The 16,584-nt window shown below is 70.7% G+C and overlaps 7 protein-coding genes across 7 annotated transcripts in view; 3 read left to right on the top strand and 4 right to left on the bottom strand.

The window, feature by feature from the left end:
- Nucleotides 1-149, bottom strand: part of H696_06039 (hypothetical protein) — a gene marked incomplete at both ends in the record, with an annotated part of 4,252 nt that extends 4,103 nt beyond the window's left edge. The window contains one exon of the mRNA XM_009499806.1: nucleotides 112-149. Within this exon, the coding sequence (XP_009498081.1) occupies nucleotides 112-149 (38 nt within the window). The remainder of the gene's footprint in view (nucleotides 1-111) is intronic.
- A 265-nt stretch (nucleotides 150-414) lies between these two features.
- Nucleotides 415-2,509, top strand: H696_06038 (hypothetical protein; the record flags this gene model as incomplete). Its single annotated transcript, XM_009499805.1, has 6 exons — nucleotides 415-613; nucleotides 722-846; nucleotides 1,036-1,373; nucleotides 1,546-1,652; nucleotides 1,789-1,881; nucleotides 2,019-2,509. 6 exons carry the CDS (start codon nucleotides 415-417, stop codon nucleotides 2,507-2,509), a joined length of 1,353 nt encoding a protein of 450 aa, XP_009498080.1.
- Nucleotides 2,510-2,644: 135 nt separating this feature from the next.
- H696_06037 (hypothetical protein) lies at nucleotides 2,645-3,932 on the bottom strand (the record flags this gene model as incomplete). Its single annotated transcript, XM_009499804.1, has 2 exons — nucleotides 2,645-2,863; nucleotides 3,054-3,932. 2 exons carry the CDS (start codon nucleotides 3,930-3,932, stop codon nucleotides 2,645-2,647), a joined length of 1,098 nt encoding a protein of 365 aa, XP_009498079.1.
- A 412-nt stretch (nucleotides 3,933-4,344) lies between these two features.
- H696_06036 (hypothetical protein) lies at nucleotides 4,345-5,552 on the top strand. The gene is made up of 2 exons (XM_009499803.1): nucleotides 4,345-5,067; nucleotides 5,252-5,552. The coding sequence occupies exons 1-2, from the start codon at nucleotides 4,431-4,433 to the stop codon at nucleotides 5,353-5,355; spliced, it is 741 nt and encodes a 246-aa protein (XP_009498078.1). The 5' UTR covers nucleotides 4,345-4,430; the 3' UTR covers nucleotides 5,356-5,552.
- A 3,126-nt stretch (nucleotides 5,553-8,678) lies between these two features.
- On the top strand, nucleotides 8,679-11,362 carry H696_06035 (hypothetical protein). The gene is made up of 8 exons (XM_009499802.1): nucleotides 8,679-8,745; nucleotides 8,864-8,894; nucleotides 9,066-9,214; nucleotides 9,365-9,456; nucleotides 9,569-9,651; nucleotides 9,813-9,893; nucleotides 10,075-10,257; nucleotides 10,525-11,362. Exons 1-8 carry the CDS (start codon nucleotides 8,726-8,728, stop codon nucleotides 10,819-10,821), a joined length of 936 nt encoding a protein of 311 aa, XP_009498077.1. The 5' UTR covers nucleotides 8,679-8,725; the 3' UTR covers nucleotides 10,822-11,362.
- A 295-nt stretch (nucleotides 11,363-11,657) lies between these two features.
- On the bottom strand, nucleotides 11,658-13,330 carry H696_06034 (hypothetical protein). Its single transcript, XM_009499801.1, has 3 exons — nucleotides 12,951-13,330; nucleotides 12,668-12,775; nucleotides 11,658-12,421 (listed from the first exon to the last, which is right to left on the bottom strand). The coding sequence occupies exons 1-3, from the start codon at nucleotides 13,203-13,205 to the stop codon at nucleotides 11,726-11,728; spliced, it is 1,059 nt and encodes a 352-aa protein (XP_009498076.1). The 5' UTR covers nucleotides 13,206-13,330; the 3' UTR covers nucleotides 11,658-11,725.
- A 657-nt stretch (nucleotides 13,331-13,987) lies between these two features.
- Nucleotides 13,988-16,565, bottom strand: H696_06033 (hypothetical protein; the record flags this gene model as incomplete). The annotated part of the gene is made up of 3 exons (XM_009499800.1): nucleotides 13,988-15,217; nucleotides 15,420-16,049; nucleotides 16,287-16,565. 3 exons carry the CDS (start codon nucleotides 16,563-16,565, stop codon nucleotides 13,988-13,990), a joined length of 2,139 nt encoding a protein of 712 aa, XP_009498075.1.
- Between the last annotated feature and the right edge of the window lie 19 nt (nucleotides 16,566-16,584).

Here is a 16,584-nt window from a genome sequence, read left to right as displayed (position 1 = left end):
GGGGAGGGGGAGATCTCTCCCTCCCCCCGGCCGGCATCTCGACGCATGGGCCCCAGCTCCGCCAGGGGGTGCGGCGGGTCCGGGCGCGCGGCGGGACCGCCGCACGCGCACGCGGTTCCGGTGATGTGCGGGCCCAGATGCCACTGCATTCCTCTCACGTGTTCCTCTTCATGTCGCCGATCGTCCCGCAGGCACTTCCCCCCCCCCCCCCGGACACCGGGCGAAGGGAGGCGAGGGGGGGGGGGGGCGATCTGCGTTTGTGGGTGCGCTAGAGTCCGCCCGGCTCGGTATCATCGGGCGGCGACCAGGGCACTCGCCGGGAAGAGCCTGCGGGACAACCCACCCCGCCTCTCCCTCCTCCCTTTTCGGCTCTTCCCCCTCCCTTCCCCCTCCCTCCCAGCCCACGCTTCCACCATGGCCCCCCAGCAAGATGGCGGCACTCCGCCAAGTGCGGGCCGCGACGCCGCCCCGCCACCGGCCGACGCCCCGCCACCGGCCGACGCCCCGCCACGCGTCACCTTCAAGAAGTCCATCTCGAGCACGGCATCCGCATTTAAGGCACGCGCGGCGCGCGGCCGGCGGAATGCCCGGCAAAAGGACGACCCGGCCGACGGTGCGCCACATGCCCTGCTCCCCATTTTTTTTCTTCCCTTCTCCCTCCCCCCGTGGCGTCTTATGCCTCCTCCGCGGTATCTCACACCGGCTCTCTTGCCCGATACAGACACCCCCGCGGCCCCTTCGGCCCAGGCGGCGGCTGCCGCCCTCGGTGCCGAGTCCGATGGCGATGATGACATTCTCGCGCCTCGGACCACACAGCGGCCCCGACGCAGTGTCATCTCCACCCGGGTACGTACATCTTGTTTCCCTCTCTCTCTCTCTCTCCCCCCTTTCTGCTCCTCTCCCTGGGCGCCACTGGCTGCCCGGCCCCGATGTTCGGGCCCCGGCATCTGACAGCTCCCCCGAATGGCGCGCACCCCCCCCCCCTTACCCCTTCTGCACACACACACACACACACACACACACACACACACACAGGACATCGCCCCCCGGTATACCCCGCTGGAGGAGGACCGGGCGCCGATTGGCGGCGACGACGCGGTCGGCTCGACGTCGGTCCTGCACACGTACTCCGCCTCGAACATGGCGGCCCCGCTGTCGTTGCAACAGAGCGAGGAGACCCGATCCAGCGGCCGGGACTATGACACGGAGACCGATCGCGACGCCGAGGCCCTGTACCAGCGGCAGCTGCAAATCACCCGCGAGGCCATCGAGCGGGGCGAGGTGGACAATGTCTACCGCGGCCAGTCGGGCATGATCAAGTTCGGCCTCGGCCGGGTGGACGCCGAGAGCACCTCCCACGGGGCCAAGTACCGGTATGCCGTGAGACCCGATGAGGGCGGGGGCCGGCCAGGGCGGGGGTCCTTCTTCTTTGTTTCTTTTTTTCTTTTCCTTTCCTCCCTGTCCCTCTCTTCCATTTGCTCATGCGCACGCCTGGCACTGATACGACATGCCGTTTGCTCTGGCTCCCCTCCTTTCCCCTTTCAGCGTCGGGCCCCAGCGTGCCAATGCGCACCTGTCGTCCACCGTGCGCTTTGACTATCAGCCCGATGTGTGCAAGGACTACAAGGAGACGGGCTACTGTGGCTTTGGCGGTGCGTGCCCATGCCCTCCGGCGGCTGGGGCTCTCCTCCCCCCCCCCCCTCTTCATGTGGCTGATTGGTGCGCCGGCTGACGTTCCCCACTCCCCCTCCTGCCCTGGTGTCTGGCGCCGGGACGTTTGTCTGGCAGACAACTGCATTTTCCTTCACGACCGCAGCAACTACAAGTCCGGCTGGCAGCTGGAGCAAGAGTGGGACCGCGAGCAGAGGAAGAAGCGCGAGGGTGCGTGGCGCAATGCATGCCCGGGAGCGGGCCGGGCGGGCTGTGGGCGGCTTTCTTTCTTCCTCTCTTTGGCCCTTCCTTCTGCCTTTCCTCCCCCGTGCTGGGCCTCCCTGCTGACCGGGCGGTGCTGGGCTCAGACATCCTGCGCAACATCGGCGAGATGACGGACTATGAGGCGCGCCGGTATGACCCGCTGACTGGGACTTCGGTCGGGGCGGCCCCGAAGGCGACGGCCGCCGAGGAGCCCGACGAGGAGGACCCCTTCGCTTGCTTCATCTGCCGACAGGTGTTCGTGTCCCCGGTGAAGACCCCCTGCGGGCACATTTTCTGCGAGCGGTGTGCCCTGCGGCGCTTCCGCGGTGGGGACAACACGTGTGCCATCTGCCAGGCCCCCACCCGGGGGGCTTTCACGGCCGCGCGGAATCTCCAATCCCGCGGCCGGCTAGCGGTGGCGAATGTGGCGGCCCCGGTGGCCTCGGCCGCGGGCCCCCCGGCCCCGGCCCCGGCCCCCGGCCGGGGGTCTGTCAGCACCCCGATGTCGGTGTACACGTCCCCCGGTGAGGGGACCACTCGGCAGGCGGTCCCCCGCCGGGGCGGGCACTGGGCCCCGCTGCCCGGGGCCAAGTAGCGCGCCGTCTCCCCCCCGCCCTCCGAGAGGTGGCGGCCGGGGGTGTCGGAGGACACACGAAAACAATACATGTGCACATGGCATCTCTGCCCCTCTGCCTTTGGCCATGGCGCCGGGGCTGATGTTTCTTCACCTTTATTGAGACGCAGGGGGCTCGGTCGGAGCTCCAAGGCTGGCATGCAGCGTCAACTGGCAGATGCATGCCTGGCCGCCGAGGCCGGCCGCGGCCACGGCCAGGAAGGCCGACATGTAGCGCTCGGGCCCGGCAGTCGCGTCGTCCAGCAGGTCGGCCATCTGCCGGCCAGTTTGGCAGGGGTGGACCATGAAGTACGGGCGCCGTAGGTACGGGTGCGTCTATATATGGGCGAGGTGAGACGGGGGCGCACGGTGACGGGGGGGGGCGAGGCGGAGTTGATCAATGAGGCGAAGTCAGGCGACCTGAGGCCGAGGCAGGCACCACAACCAGCAACACAGAGCGAGGCACATGTTGCGAGGGGGCGCGCGCGCGCGTGCGGGAAAAAAAACACGAAGGCGGCGTGCGCACCTCCACCGACAGGGTTGGCTGGCCGGACACCAGGCTGGCCGGGCTGCCGGCAGTCACCGGGGCCCGGCGCTCGGCCAGCAGCCCATACATATCCCCATGCAGGGGGGTCAGCTCGGCGGGGTCGAAGCCAAGCCGTGCGGCGTCCAGACGCAAGCCCAGATCGAAGGGGAGCTCCCCGGGCCAGGGCCACTCCCGGACACAGGCGCAAGCCAGGTGCCCGCCCAGTAGCCCGGCCCCCGGGGACACCTTGGCGCAGGGCCCGGGCCAGCCGCACGACCCGGCGGCCTGCGGTGCTGGCTGGCCGGCCAGGATCCCCTCGATTGACACCCCGGCCAGGCGCCGGGCCTCCAGGGCGCACAGACAGCGTAAGGTGCTGCCGGCCGGCGGGCGGACCCCCGGGCCCGGGTCCAGGGCCCGGAAGTAAACCACCGGCACCTGCCAGAGCGGGTCATACAGGCAGTGATATTCCCAGAGGATGTACCGCCGGTGGGAGGCCGGGCCGGGGGGGCCGGCAGGGCGCCGGGCCTCGGCCGGGTCCTCGTCGTCGCTGGCCTCGCTGTCCTCGCTGGCCAGGTCCACCGCCGGGATCTTGCCAGCATGGGGTGCGCCCGAGGCCGGGGGGGCCGAGGGACGCGGGCGCTCGACGAGCTCGCGGCGAACGAGCCACCGCTCGCTGGGGCCCTCGTCGGCCGTGCAGGCCATCCACGGGCCGAGGAGGCTGGCGGCCGCGGCGCCGGGCTGCCCCAGTGCCAGGCGCTCCAGCTGCCCGGCCAGGGCATCGGCCGCCGGCGGGGGAGGCTGGCTCGCCACCAGCGGCGCGAGGGCCACCGTGGAGGCCCCGCGCACGAAGCCCACCTGTCCGATGGCGCGACTGGTCATGGCGCCTTGTTCTCGAAGGAGGGGGGGGGAGGGAGATAGAAGGAGCGGCGGGGAGGGGGAGAGAGAGGGGGAGGGTGCTGAAGATCGGCCCGGCCACGGGGAGGGGGGCCGGCGCCAGGGTGACTTTCGGGCCGATCGGCCCGGGACGCGCCGGCAGCCGACCGGCAGCCGACCGGCATCCGTTGGCAACTGGGTCCCAGGGGGAGGACCCCAGACCCGCCCCCCCCCCCTCCCCAACGTGCTGGCACAGGGCCTCTTGCCAGGGACGGGGTGGCCGCCGCGGCACGGACACCCGGGCGCACATGTTCCCGGTGGCCGGCCGATCGAGGTGTCCACAAGTCCGCCCACCGCGGCGCCGCCTGGCCGCCAGGCCACGGCACTCCGTGCCCGTCCTCCCCTCTCCCCCCCCCCCCCCCCGCCCCCTCCTACTCTTACTCCAGCACGCCGTCGGATCTTTTCGCCTCTTTCTTGCCCTTCCCCCCCTCGCCTCTCTGAAGCATGCTTGCCCGGAGCGCCCTCCTGCCTGGCCGGCTCCCCCTGGCGGGTGGCCGGATCGCGGTGGCCCCCCTCCGCCTGTTCGCCACCGCCACCACGTCTGACGTGCCGCCCGCGACGGCGACGGCGGCGGCGGTTGGCGAGGCTGCCGCCGGCCCGGAGGCCGAGGCTGCGACCACCCCCGGGGCGACGGCGGCACCCACCGCCCCGCCGCCGGATAGCATGACCCGGCGTGCGGCGGCCCTGCACATGTACCCGCCGCGGGTGGCCGGCATCCGGCTGGAGCCGCGGCCGGCCGAGATCACCCCGAGCATGATGAAGCCGATCCCCCCGTCGGCGTTCGTGTCGCCGGTGGACGCGGAGAAGCTGGCCGCCGCGTCCAAGACCGACCCCTCCCACCTGCCGGACTTCCGGCCGGATGGGATCCTGCTTCCCTCGCACTCGGTGGTGCGCATGCCCCGGTGGATGCGGCAGATGTTTGTCACCAACTCCAAGGAGGAGGTGGTGGAGATCTACCGGGAACATTTGCGCAATCCGATGACCTTCCGCAGGGTCATCCTCATCATCTTCCTCGGGCTGTATATTGGGCGCTATCGGTCGCGCCAGCGCGAGATCAAGGTGGCCGAGCTCGCGCTACTCGGTGCGTATATGGCCATCCCAGGAAGCCGGGAAGGGGGTGAGGCTCCTCCCCCCCCCCCCCCCACACACACACACCGCTTTCCTTGCCTTTCCTCTCCCTTCTCCGGGTGATGCCTGCCTCTTTATGCTGGTGATGTCTGACCTCCGTTCCGCCCACTCCCTCCCCGCCCTGCCCTCGCGTGTAGAGATGATCGATGCACAGAAGAACCTGGACCGCGTGGAGCAGGAACTGGCCGAGGCGGAGCGCAGCGCGGGGCATGCCCTGGAGGCTGGGCCTGCCCTGGTGTAGGCCCTTCTCTCTGGGACCTGCTCCTCGGTCGTCCAGCGCGCTTGGCATATGGCAGCGCGGCCGAAACACCCGGGCCCGGAGAGACGGGGGCACGCCGCCGGACTCGCACGCGCGACACAGCGGGCTGCGCCTCTCGGGACGTGCCTTCCTTCTTCTTTTTTTTTTCTCACCCCCCATCAATACACCCTCCTAGACTCTCTGCGCCAGGGAGTAGAGAGAGAGCTCCGGCCCGGGGGGGGGGGGGGGGCCCCCGTGCTGGGCCTCCCTGCTGTCGCCGGGGGGGGGGGCGGGTGGGGGGGGGGGGGGTGTCTCCCCCGCCGGGGGGGGGGGGGGGGGGCCCCCCCCCCACGGGGGCCGGGGGGGGGGGGGGGGGGCGGGGGGCATCTGCCACGGCGGGGACCGTCGTCGGTGCGGGGCTGCTCTCCCTCCCGCGGCCGGGGGGGGGGGATCCCCGCCAGCACGGAGCCCGAGGGGTGGCTGGCGGCCAGGGAGCCGCACGGAACAGGGGGCGCGGCACACAACAGTGCGATCCGTTGGTATGGGCGTGTCATGTGGCGCGCGCGCGTGCCTTCGAAAGGCCATTCGCGGCGCGTTGGCTGCCGCGAGTTGTGGGGCGGTGCCCGGACACGCCGACCGGCGCGGCGGCCGCCGTGCTCTGCTGCACGGACGCCGCGGCAACGGAACTACCAACTGTTGTGTCAACCCACGCGCCGGTTCTGGCATCCTTCGCCCCCCTCGCCGTGAGCCAGCCGGCCCGTGGAAGTGCGGTCGGCGACGCGGGGCTGCATGTGCGCTTGGATCGCGCCGGCCGGCACAGGGCTCGGCAGCAAGGGCCTGGGGCGGAGAATGGGGGGCCGGGCCGGGCCGGGCCGGGCCGGGCGTCCCCGGGCCCCGAGCACGCACACGGCCGGCCACCAGCTGCCCGGTCTTCGGGGGCAGGGCAGCGCGGGCATCCCTCGCGGGTGCCGACGCGGTGTCACGATTCCTGGTAAGTCCCCGCCCCCGCCCCCGCCCCCGCCCCCGCCCCGGGGGGGCCTACGTGTTGAGAGCCCCATGGCGTGCGCGGCCGCGTGTGGGGCGCGCCCGGCTCTCTGCACGGCCTCGCGACGACCCTGCGACAACGCCGCACGCGCCAATGTGCAGGCCGCCGTGCATCCAACCCGCCGGCCCCCGGGGGGCACATCCTACGTGTGTCTGGGTGTGCATGTGTGTGGTGGGGCGGGGGAGGGAGGCGGCCCCGGGAAAAAGGCCGGGCCCATCCATCCCCCCCCCCCGGTAGGGGGCGCGAGCGAGCATGCGCAAGGCCCGGGGGCGCGCGATGTCGTCCGGCGCCGGCCGCCAGCGCGCGTTGTCCCCCCCCCCCCCGGGGGCGTGCGTGCGCGCGCGGCACCCGACGGCCTGACGGCCCGGCCCAGCGCGGCCCTCGCGTGGGCGCGGTGGCGCCCCGGAGCCGCGCGCACGCGCTCGCCGGGCCCCCGGTCCGGTTGGGCCGCCAGGAACGCAGCAGGCAATATGACGGCAATTAATGCGGGCCTTTTCTCCGGAGCCGCGCCCGGCCTTGGAGCCGCCGCCCGCCGGGACGCGTGGTGGAGGTGGCCCAACGGTGCCCCGCCTTCTGCCGCCCGCCCTCGGGTGTGGAGAAGGGGGGCGGGGGGCGGGGGCCGGGCTCCAAGCGCTGGGGCCGGGGGGGGGGGGGGAGACAACCGGGAAAGAGAATGCATTCCACTTGCGCCGCCGCAGGCGCCCGTCCCCTTGTCGGCGGCGCGGCCGGGCATCGGGCGACCGGGGGTCCAAAAAATTCCGCCCCCAGTCGCCGGACTTGCCCGCTCCGGGCGGGGCCCCGGGGCCGAGACGGCGGGAAGGGAAGCCGCATATGGATATCAGCATGTGCGCGAGCGTGCGGCCACAGAGGCCCCTCCTCTCCCTGGGCATGCGAAAACTCGGTGCGAGGGCCAATATTTATCGGCTTTATAATGTCTCTTTTTCTTGGGCCCCCTGACCACCGCCGGGCCTTTTCGCTTCCTTTTTTTCCTCTCGTCAACCCCGCCGCCGGCCGGCCGGCCGCCCTGGCCGCCTGCCTGCGCGGGAGCGTCTCAGGCGCGGCTTGGAATTGGCGGAGTTTGAATTCGGGAGACGCCCCGCCCCCGCCGCTGCATCTCGCGGCGTCTTGGCGGGCGCGAGGGCCGGACCGGGCCGTACGCGCACCCGTGTGCCGCCGGGGCGGCCGACGCCGGAGCCCGGTCGAGAGCCGGGACGATCTCTCAGCGGAGGCGCGTCACACGCGCAGCGAGGGGGCGGGGGGCGAACCTGACCGCGGCCACCTGCTGGATCCTTCTCCGCCGCTGCGGCCCCGGCGTGGGCTGTCCGCGCCGGCCGGGCGCATGCCCCCCCCCCCCCCCCCCCCCCCCCCCGGCGGGGGCCCCCCCCGGCGGGCCCCCCCCCCCCCCCCCCCCCCCCCCCCCCCCCCCCGCGCGCCCCGCGCGCCCTCGCCCGGAAGAAGCATGACCCGAATTCGGCCGTGTTCTTCGGGCTCCCCTCTGGGGGACCGCGCGCCGCCCCACACCTGGGCCGCCTGGTGTTATTGTTTTTTTTTTTTCTTCCCCTTGCGCACCCACCAAGGGGCCCGGCGCTCGTTCGCTGCCGTGAGGTTCCCGTGCGTGTGCCGGTGCCGCCCTCCTGGACGGGGTGCGAGGCCGGGCGGCGGCGGGGGCGCCCCTGTGTGTGACCGCTCGGTCTTTTCTCGGCCCGACCGGGGGCCCGGGCGCGTGGTGCCCCTCCCCCATCTAGTCTGGGCGCGGGCTTACGCGCACACGCACGCGCACTCCGCCCCCCCCCCCTTGGCGCCGTGGCTGTGCGTTGCGAGACATGCCCGGCAGCTTACGCTAGTTTGCCGGCGCGGGCCGGGGCTACGGGCCGGTGTCGTTTCCCCGACGATTACCCATGCAAGGTGCCACTCCTTGCGGGCGCGGCCTCCGGCCTCGTCCCCCCCCCTGTGCCTGTGCGTCCACCGACGTTCCCTCGCGTCCCGTCTCGCGCTTTTGCTCGCTGTCTCCCTTTCTTGCGTTGCCTCTCTCCCCCCCCCCCGCCCGCTGCCTTTCTTTGTCCCGCTCGCGCCCGCTGGCAACGATGCCGGCGTGGGCGAGTGTCTGCCAGCAGCCGCGGGCCTTTGTGCTTGCGGGCAGCCCGGCTCGTGACAAGGGGGGGACTTTTTTTGGGGGCCGTCGAGGGGGGGTTCGCCGCCCCGGCGGGATCGCGCAACGCCCCCGATCTTCCCCTCCCGATCCTCGCCCCACCCCCCCCCCCTCCGCGCGCCTCCTCCCCCCCCCCATTCCCCGCGCCCCCGCCCGCCTTCCATCGCCCCATCGCAACCATGGTGATGATTCGTGAGTTGTGCGTACTCGCGCTGGACACCCTGCTCGGCCCCCCTGCTCGGCCCCCCCTTTCACCCTCACCCCTCCCCTTGGCTGACCCGTGCTCGTCGTCCCTCCTGCGCCTGGTCCCCTGTCAGCCGCATCCCGGTGCCCATTTCCCTTGACAACGTGCGTATTTTCCACATGCACGCGCACCCGCCAGGAAGCACCCCGCATGCGGCCTGCCATCACCTCCCCGCACACACATCCACACCACCCGCATGCCACCCGGGAGGAGTGATCATTAACGGCGCCCTCCCCCTGCCGCATCCCGTTCGCCGGCCGCCGGCCTGCCTGCAGTATGACATCGCGCAGCTCTTCTGCGTGGCCGAGATGTCCAAGGAGGAGACCTCCGGCGATGCCGGTGTCGAGATCCTGAAGAACGAGCCCTATGACGATCCCGTCCTCGGCAAGGGCCAGTACACCCAGAAGATCTACCACCTCGGCACGTGCGTGTCTCCCTTCGCCGCGGCCCCCCGGCCGGCCGCGCGCCGCCTCTTCTTCCCGATCGCGCGCGCGCGCGCGTCTAGTCCGTGACTAACTGTCATGCCCTCCTCGTGCCCGGGGCCCGGTCCTGCCCCGGCTGTGCGCATGCGCAGTCGTGTGCCCAAGTATGTCCAGGTCCTGGCTCCGGCCAGCTCGCTCATCCTGATTGAGGACGCCTGGAACGGCTTCCCCTACACCAAGACCGGTGCGTTTCCATTGCCACGCCCCCGGCCACCGTGTCGGAGGGATGTCCCATGTTTTCTCTCCCCCTCCCCCCCTCCCCCTCCTTGCGAGCCATGGCTAACACGTGTGTCCAGTCCTGAAGAACCCCTTCCTCGGGGATCGCTTCGAGCTTACCATCACCACCATCCACGCGGCCGACAAGGGCCATCAGGAGAATGTGCGTCCCGCGGGCGGATGGCCGCGTGGCGCATCTCCTGCCCCCCTCCTCCGCCCACATGCACCCGGTCCCTGCTCATCTGACACTTGTGCCTTCCCGTGGCTGTTTCCCCTTGCGGCGTCCCGGCTGCCGGGCCGCGATCGTGTGGACACCGGTTGCAGGCCCACAACCTGAGTGGCAGCCGGCTGAAGAACCGCGTTGTCGACTACATCAACATCGTCACCGACAAGGTCGAGCCCGACGTGCGTCGTGCCATGCGTGGGCCTTTCTTTCTCTCCCCCTCGCCGCCATGTGACCGCCCTCCTCCCGGGGGGCATCCCCATGGGCCTGTGCATCCCGGTGGCCGGTCCCCGCCATCGGTCGGGTACCCTCGTGTGTGTGTGTGCCGGTTCTGACGTGTCCCCTCCCCTTCTGGACAAGCAGTCGTATGATGCCGCGTCCGATCCCTCGCTCGTCGGCTGCGAGCGTGCCAACATTTCCCCCCTGAAGCCCGACTGGCTGGAGACCCTGGCCGATGATGCGGAGGTCGTCACCGCCTACAAGCTGGTCGAGATGAAGTTCAACGTCTTCGGCCTGGAGACCAAGGTTCAGAACTACATGATCAACGTGCGTGCGCCTCACACGCGTGTGCATGTGTGCACAAGCGCGCCTCGGTTGACCCCCCCCCCCCCTGTGCCGGTCATGTGCTGACGCGCTTCGGTTCACCCACCTCCCATGCCTCTTGCCGGGCCTCTCGTCCCCCTCCCCCCCCCTCCCCTCCGGGGGCAATGTCGCTGGCTGTGCCTGTCCCATCATCATGCCGGCCATACACCTTCGGATGCGCGGGCGCGCGGACGCACACATGCCCCCCCCCCCCCCCACACACACACGCAGTTCCAGCGCAACATGCTTCTCCAGTTCAACCGCAAGATCTTCTGCTACATGGACCGCTGGCTCGGCATGAGCAAGGAGGACGTCCGCGCCTTCGAGGACCAGATCAAGCGCGAGCTGGACCAGGCCAAGCTCGAGCGCGAGGAGCTGTCCAAGCAGGGCAAGTCCTCCAAGAAGTCCTCCAAGAAGGACAAGGAGCCGGCCACCGCGGCCGCCGAGGCCGACGACGCGGCTGCCGAGGCCGCTGCTTCGGCCTTCCGTGCCGAGGCCGAGGCGTCCACCGTCCCCGCGTCCACCTGAGAGCATGGCACATGCCTTTTCTAGAGAGCTGCGCCTCCTTCCTGGTGTGCCTCTCTCTCCCCTCCTCCTCTTCTTCCTCCTCCTCCTTGATAGCTCCCCCGCCCTGCCCCCCCCCCCCCCCTCGCCCATGCCAGGGCGCTCCCTTTTCCCCGAAGAGAGGGCCAGGAGGAGAAGATGGCAGGGTGATGCGGCTCCTCCTCCCGCGGACCCCCCTCCCCCCGACTTAGGCTCGAGGGCGAGAGGGCACGCACCGATGGGGCCCAGGCATCGGGGGCACATGACCCTTGGCCATGGCCATCACTGCCTCCCACCACGCGCCATGTGCACATGACGCCAGGTGTCCCACTCTCCTCGAGCCCCCTCCTGCGCGCGCGCGCGTGTGCACTCTCCTGTGTGTCTACACGTTCGCGTGTTGCTGCGTGAGAAGCACCACTCCCTCCCCACCCTCTCCCCCTACCCTACCCCACGAGACAGACCAGTTCCTCGCTTCGATGGAGGGAGTGCGCGGAGGCCCCTCCAAACACATCATAATACACTCGAAAACCCTTCAACAACACTGTGGTTTGTCCCCCCCCCCCCCCTCTTAATGTGCTCGCCTCTTCCTCATTGCCAATCTCCGCTGGCGCGTGACGTGCATCGAGTGTGCGTGTATGCGAGAGACTCCCCTGCGAAAAAGAAGAACAGATCCAAAAACGGAGACAGAGACAAGCGCCGAGACAAGCGCAGGAACAAGCGCAGGAACAAGCGCAGGAACAAGCGCAGAGACAGGCGCAGAGACAGGCGCAGAAACAGGCGCAGAGACAGGCGCCAAGACAAACACACGGGAGGCGGGAGGGTTGGTTACTTTTTTGGCTATATTTTTCTTTTCAGCTTTTCATGACACACGCCACGGGGACGCTGCACCTCAGCGCGACGACCGGGAATCCTCCTCGTCAGAGAGTAGACACACGACCAGGCCCACCGGCACAGGGTCCGCGGCCATTTCGACCCGGCAGTCCGGCTGCCTGGGGGGGTCTCGCCCGGCCGGCTGGTCGTCGGCCTCCTCCTGCGTCAGGTCAATGAGGGCGCATAGATCCGGCAGGCTGATGCCGCCCAGGGCCTCGGCCTGGCGGTCGGCCGAGCAGCATTCCGCCTCGGCCGGGGCCGGCACGCCGATCGGTGGGCCATAGCGGGCACGGGCCGCGGCCGCGGCCGCGGCCATGGCCGGCGAGCGTGCATGCGCCTCGCTGGCAGGGCCGCCCAGCCGGCGGCCGGAGGGCGCCGACCCGGTGGTCGCGGCAAAGCGCCGTAGCGCGGCGGCCGCGGCCATCTGCCGGGCCGACAGACCCCCAGGCGTCGGGCGTGCCTTGGATGTGGCACCAAGACGCACCCCGCGGGCCGGGCCGGCCGCCGGCGCGTCAGCATGTGCGGCGCCAGGCCCGCCGGCCGCGCCGCTGCCCGACAGCAGTCGACTCACCGGCGTCAGGGTGCCGGGGTCGCGGCCGCGCGGAGCGACCACCGAGAAGCCGAGCGTCCCGCGGGCGGCGGCACACTCGAAGCGCAGCTCCTCCAACAGAGCGAAGAAGCTTTCGTCATGCTTGCCGATGTCATTGTGTGCGAGCTGCATGTGCGTGCGATGATGTGATGGTGGTGATGGCGGTGCAGTGAGCGCATGCGCGCGCAGGCGACCAGAGGGCCAAAGGCGTGTCCGTGTATGTGTGTGTGTGTGTGTGTGTGAGAAAGAGGGGCCCAGACGCAGGGAAGCACGCCCGAGAAGGAGGAGCCCCTCATGGGAGGCAGGAGGCGGGATTGCTCCGCCCGCCCTCCCTGTGGTCGGGCGGGCGGTGGGGGACACCAGGGTGCGCACCTCGTGGAGCATGGTCTCCAGGATGTCCTCGTAGTCCAGGAAGGCACTGTCCCGGCCGGGGAGCCGCAGGCGAATGAGGATCGTCTGACCGTAGTTGACGTTCATCCCCTGAGTGGAGTTCGCCAGCAGCAGAGGAGAAAATGGCGGAGCACAGAGCGAGGTCAGGCCGCACGTCAGAGAGTGATCACCAGTACCCCACCGATCGAGGGGGAGCCACACGAAGAGACAAGACCGGGGCGGTCGGTATTTCGGCCCCTCCGCTGTTCTGGGGAGTCGCACGCACCAGGAGCTGCGGGTTCTTCGGGTAGAACTCCTTCAGCAGGCCCACATGCCAGCCGCGCAATTCCAACACGCGCTTCGTGTCCTCGACCAGGCGCTGCAGCAGGCCCAGGGCGTAATCCGCCGCCGGGCGACTGGACTGCCCCTCGACACGCCGGACGACGCAGCTCTGTGGCCGGCCACTGAGAACCGTCTTTAGGTGGGCATTGTTGTACCGGCCGTCGGCCATGCCGGGCAGGAGCCCCGGCGGGATGCGCATGGCGCGCCAGGGGTGGTGTGCGCTGTCCAGCAGGGGGGGGGGGATAGCGGGGTGGGAGAGGAAGAGGGAGGGGCCAGAGGATGGGAGAGGAAGAGGGAGGGGCCAGAGGATGGGAGAGGGATGGGCGAGAAGATGGGCAAGGGGCGGGGCGAGGATGGCCGGGGCGCGATCTGAAACACCCCCCCCCCCCTTGGCCCGGCTGCGGGGCGCCACTCGGGGATATACGGCCCTCGGCCGGGTGCATGAGATCCCCGCCCCGCCCTCTTGGCCCGCCCACCCCCCCCCACCCCCCGGGGCACTTCCCCTCCCCCGAGCGTGGTCAGGTCGTGATCGAGCCGCGGTCCAACCGCGCCCGATTTTTTGCCCGACACCCTCCGCCAGGACCGAGAGAGAGAGAGGCAGAGAGCTCGCTCGACCAGCCCCCCGTCCCCTACCACCAGGGGCTGGTTGCTGGCGCGCAGTACATGTGTGCATGTGTAGCTATGTATATTTGTATCGGCGCAGCGTGTCTGTGCATCCCTCTCCCCCTCTCTCTTCCGAGGGCCCGTCATTCCGACTGGAGACCCCTGCTCGTGTGTGCGCACGCACGCTGGAGGGCCGGGCCCCGCTCGGCGGGAGGGACGCGCACCGACGGCGGAGGCGCGTGGTGACATCGACACACGCACACACCGCATCGGCCGCGAGAAAGGAGAGGGAGAGGGAGGGAGAGGCCCAGGCCCGTGCACGTAACAACAACCAACAACCAACAACAACATACACACCGCCCCCCCCGCGCGCGCTGCTTAGGCAGCCGCCTCCAGGGCAGCCATGGCGGCGCTGAGGAAGCCGACAAACGGCGCGTCCAGCGTGTCGATGAAGGCGCTGACATCGGTGTTCAGGTCGCTGGCCACGTCGAAGATCTGGGCCAGCAGCTCCGCCGGGAAGGTGAGGATCAGCTGCGACGAGCCGTCCAGGAAGGCCAGCAGGTCGGCATTCACGGCGGCCAGGAAGGCCGGCACCGGCTGCTGGCCGGCCACCTCGGCCAGGGTGCCCTCGGTGCCGAGGCGCCGGGCGGCCCCGAGCCACGCGGCCACACACTGCAGCAGCCCAGCCAGCAGGGTGCACCCGGGCAGGAGCTCCTGCGCCAGGGCGGCCAGCTGGTCGAGCTTGGCCTTGAAGTCGCGCGCGCGCGACTTCGACAGCGACTGATCGCACGCCGGGCGCATGCTGTTCAGGTTGGTGCTCAGGGTCTTCAGCTGCACGCACAGGGTCAGCAGCAGGGGGGCCACCTGGTCGGCGTCGGTGAGGTTGGCGGAAATGCGCTCCACCAGGCCGGCCAGGCTGGCCATGTCGGCCAGCAGGGTCCGGCCGATGTCGACGAAGTCGCAGTTGGGCGCCTTGGCGCCGATGTCGGCCACCGACTGGGCCAGGGGCCCCTGCACGGCGGCCACGGCCGAGAGGCCGGCAGCGCCATCCTCCCCACCGGCGGCGGCGGCGGCAGTGTCCACCGGCTGCAGGCGCGACAGGAGCTGCGTCAGCAGGGCCGCCACGGACCCGAGCCCGAGCGGCCCGGCGGCGGTGGCATCCACCTCGGCCGCCCCGGCGGCGGCCGGCTGCTCGGCCACATAGCTGGCCACGCTCTGGACCAGGGCCCGGAGCTGGGCCTGATCGGCCAGCCGGGCGCGGAAGGCGGCCAGCCGGTCGCCGGAGGCCGTGGCCAGACGGTGGGCATACTCATGGGCCAGGGCCGGGGCCACGGCCCGGCGCAGGGGCCCGAGATCCGAGGAGGCCGTGCGCCCGGCCTTCCACTCGGCCACGGCGGCCACCAGCTCCGCCGTCATCTTGCCCGAGTCCATGGCGGCCAGCTCGTCGAGCAGGTCGTCGCAGGGGGCGGCCCCGGTGGCCTCGGCCGTGGGGTAGCCCTTGGCCTCGGACTCGGCCCAGCGCGCGTCGCCGGTGAACTGCTCGCGGATGGGATCGATCAGGTCCGAGATGCCGGTCGACACCAGGGCGCGCAGGTCGTCGGGGGTGACCTATGGTGGGCCGGGGCAGGGGAGGAGGAGGGAGGGGGAAGAGGGGGGAGATCCCCATCCGCCGCCGGAAAGTCAGTGCCTTGCAACGTCCGAGCGCAGCACATGGGGGGAGCAGCAAGAGGAAGGGGGCGGCATGGCCCGGACCGGTGCCGAGGCGTGTGTGTGTGTGTGTGTGTGTGTGTGCGCGGGCGGGCGGGCGTACCTCGCCGGCCTGGAAGGCGTCGCGCAGCTGGTCGAAGGTGTCGAAGGCGCGCGGGGCGCCGCCGGCCGCCGGGGCCAGGGTCACCGGGCCGCCGGCCGGGTTCAGGGCGCGCGCCGGGAAGAGGACATACTGCGCGAAGCAGAGCAGCGGGTTGCCCTCGATCTCGCCGGGGGAGCACTGGGCCGTGGCGATCTTGGAGAAGATGGTCTCGCGCGAGTCCAGCAGGTCAATCTTGGAGTCGGCCTGCGAGGCGGACATCTTGGCCCCCTGCAGCCCGGGGACCATGGGGTTGAGCAGGTGCGCCCGGCGGCGGTAGCCCAGGCGCGGGAGGAACATGTAGGCGAAGGTGAAGATCTTGCGCTGGTCCACGCCGCCAAATTGCGCGTCCACCAGGAGGTACTGCTCGTCGAGGGCCTGCAGCAGGGGGTACACCATGCCCGACAGCAGGGGCGAGTCCACCTGCTTGACGACCTCGGCACCGGCGCGCTTGGCATCCACCAGCGACACCAGCTTGCACAGCTGCAGCACGTCCTTCGAGTAGTCGGACTTCAGCTGGTAGCTCATGCCGCGCGAGAAGGTGAGCTGGTCGATGGGGACGCCGATGGACACGAGGGCCTGGGTGATGACGCGCTGCGTGTGTGTGTGTCGTGGGCCGAGGGGGCACGGCGGGGGCGGGGTGTTATGACGCGCGCGCGCAGGTGTGTGTTGCGGACGGGCGGGGGTGAGTCGAGGTGGTCGGGAGACGGCGGTGCAGGGTGCCATGGCGCGCGCGTGTGTGTGTGCGTGCGTGTGTGCGTGTGCGCATGTGTGCGTGTGACATCTGTGTGCATGTGCGCGCCGACATGGGCCCCGAGGCGGCGCACGCACCTCGTAGTAGTAGGAGCGGTGCTCCAGCACGTCCAGGGTGGACTTGTTGTGGTCCAGGAAGGCGTGCAGGTCGGCAAAGAGGATGGTCATCTGGCAGCCGGCCTTCAGGAACTCGGCGATCTTCACCAGCGGCACGAAGTAGCCGATGTGCGGCTTGCCGGTCGGCGCAGTGCCCCAGTAGATTCGGGCCGCGTCATCCTGGCGGTTCAGCGCGTCGGCCAGGATGTTGATGGACAGGTGCTCCTGCAAGTTCTTGGTGATCAGCTCGATCGAGTCCATGCTGGCGCTGTGGCGCCGG

The sequence above is a fragment of the Fonticula alba genome (assembly GCF_000388065.1).
Source record: "Fonticula alba strain ATCC 38817 unplaced genomic scaffold supercont2.17, whole genome shotgun sequence".
NCBI lineage: Eukaryota > Rotosphaerida > Fonticulaceae > Fonticula > Fonticula alba.
This window is presented reverse-complemented; position numbering and strand designations above follow the sequence as displayed.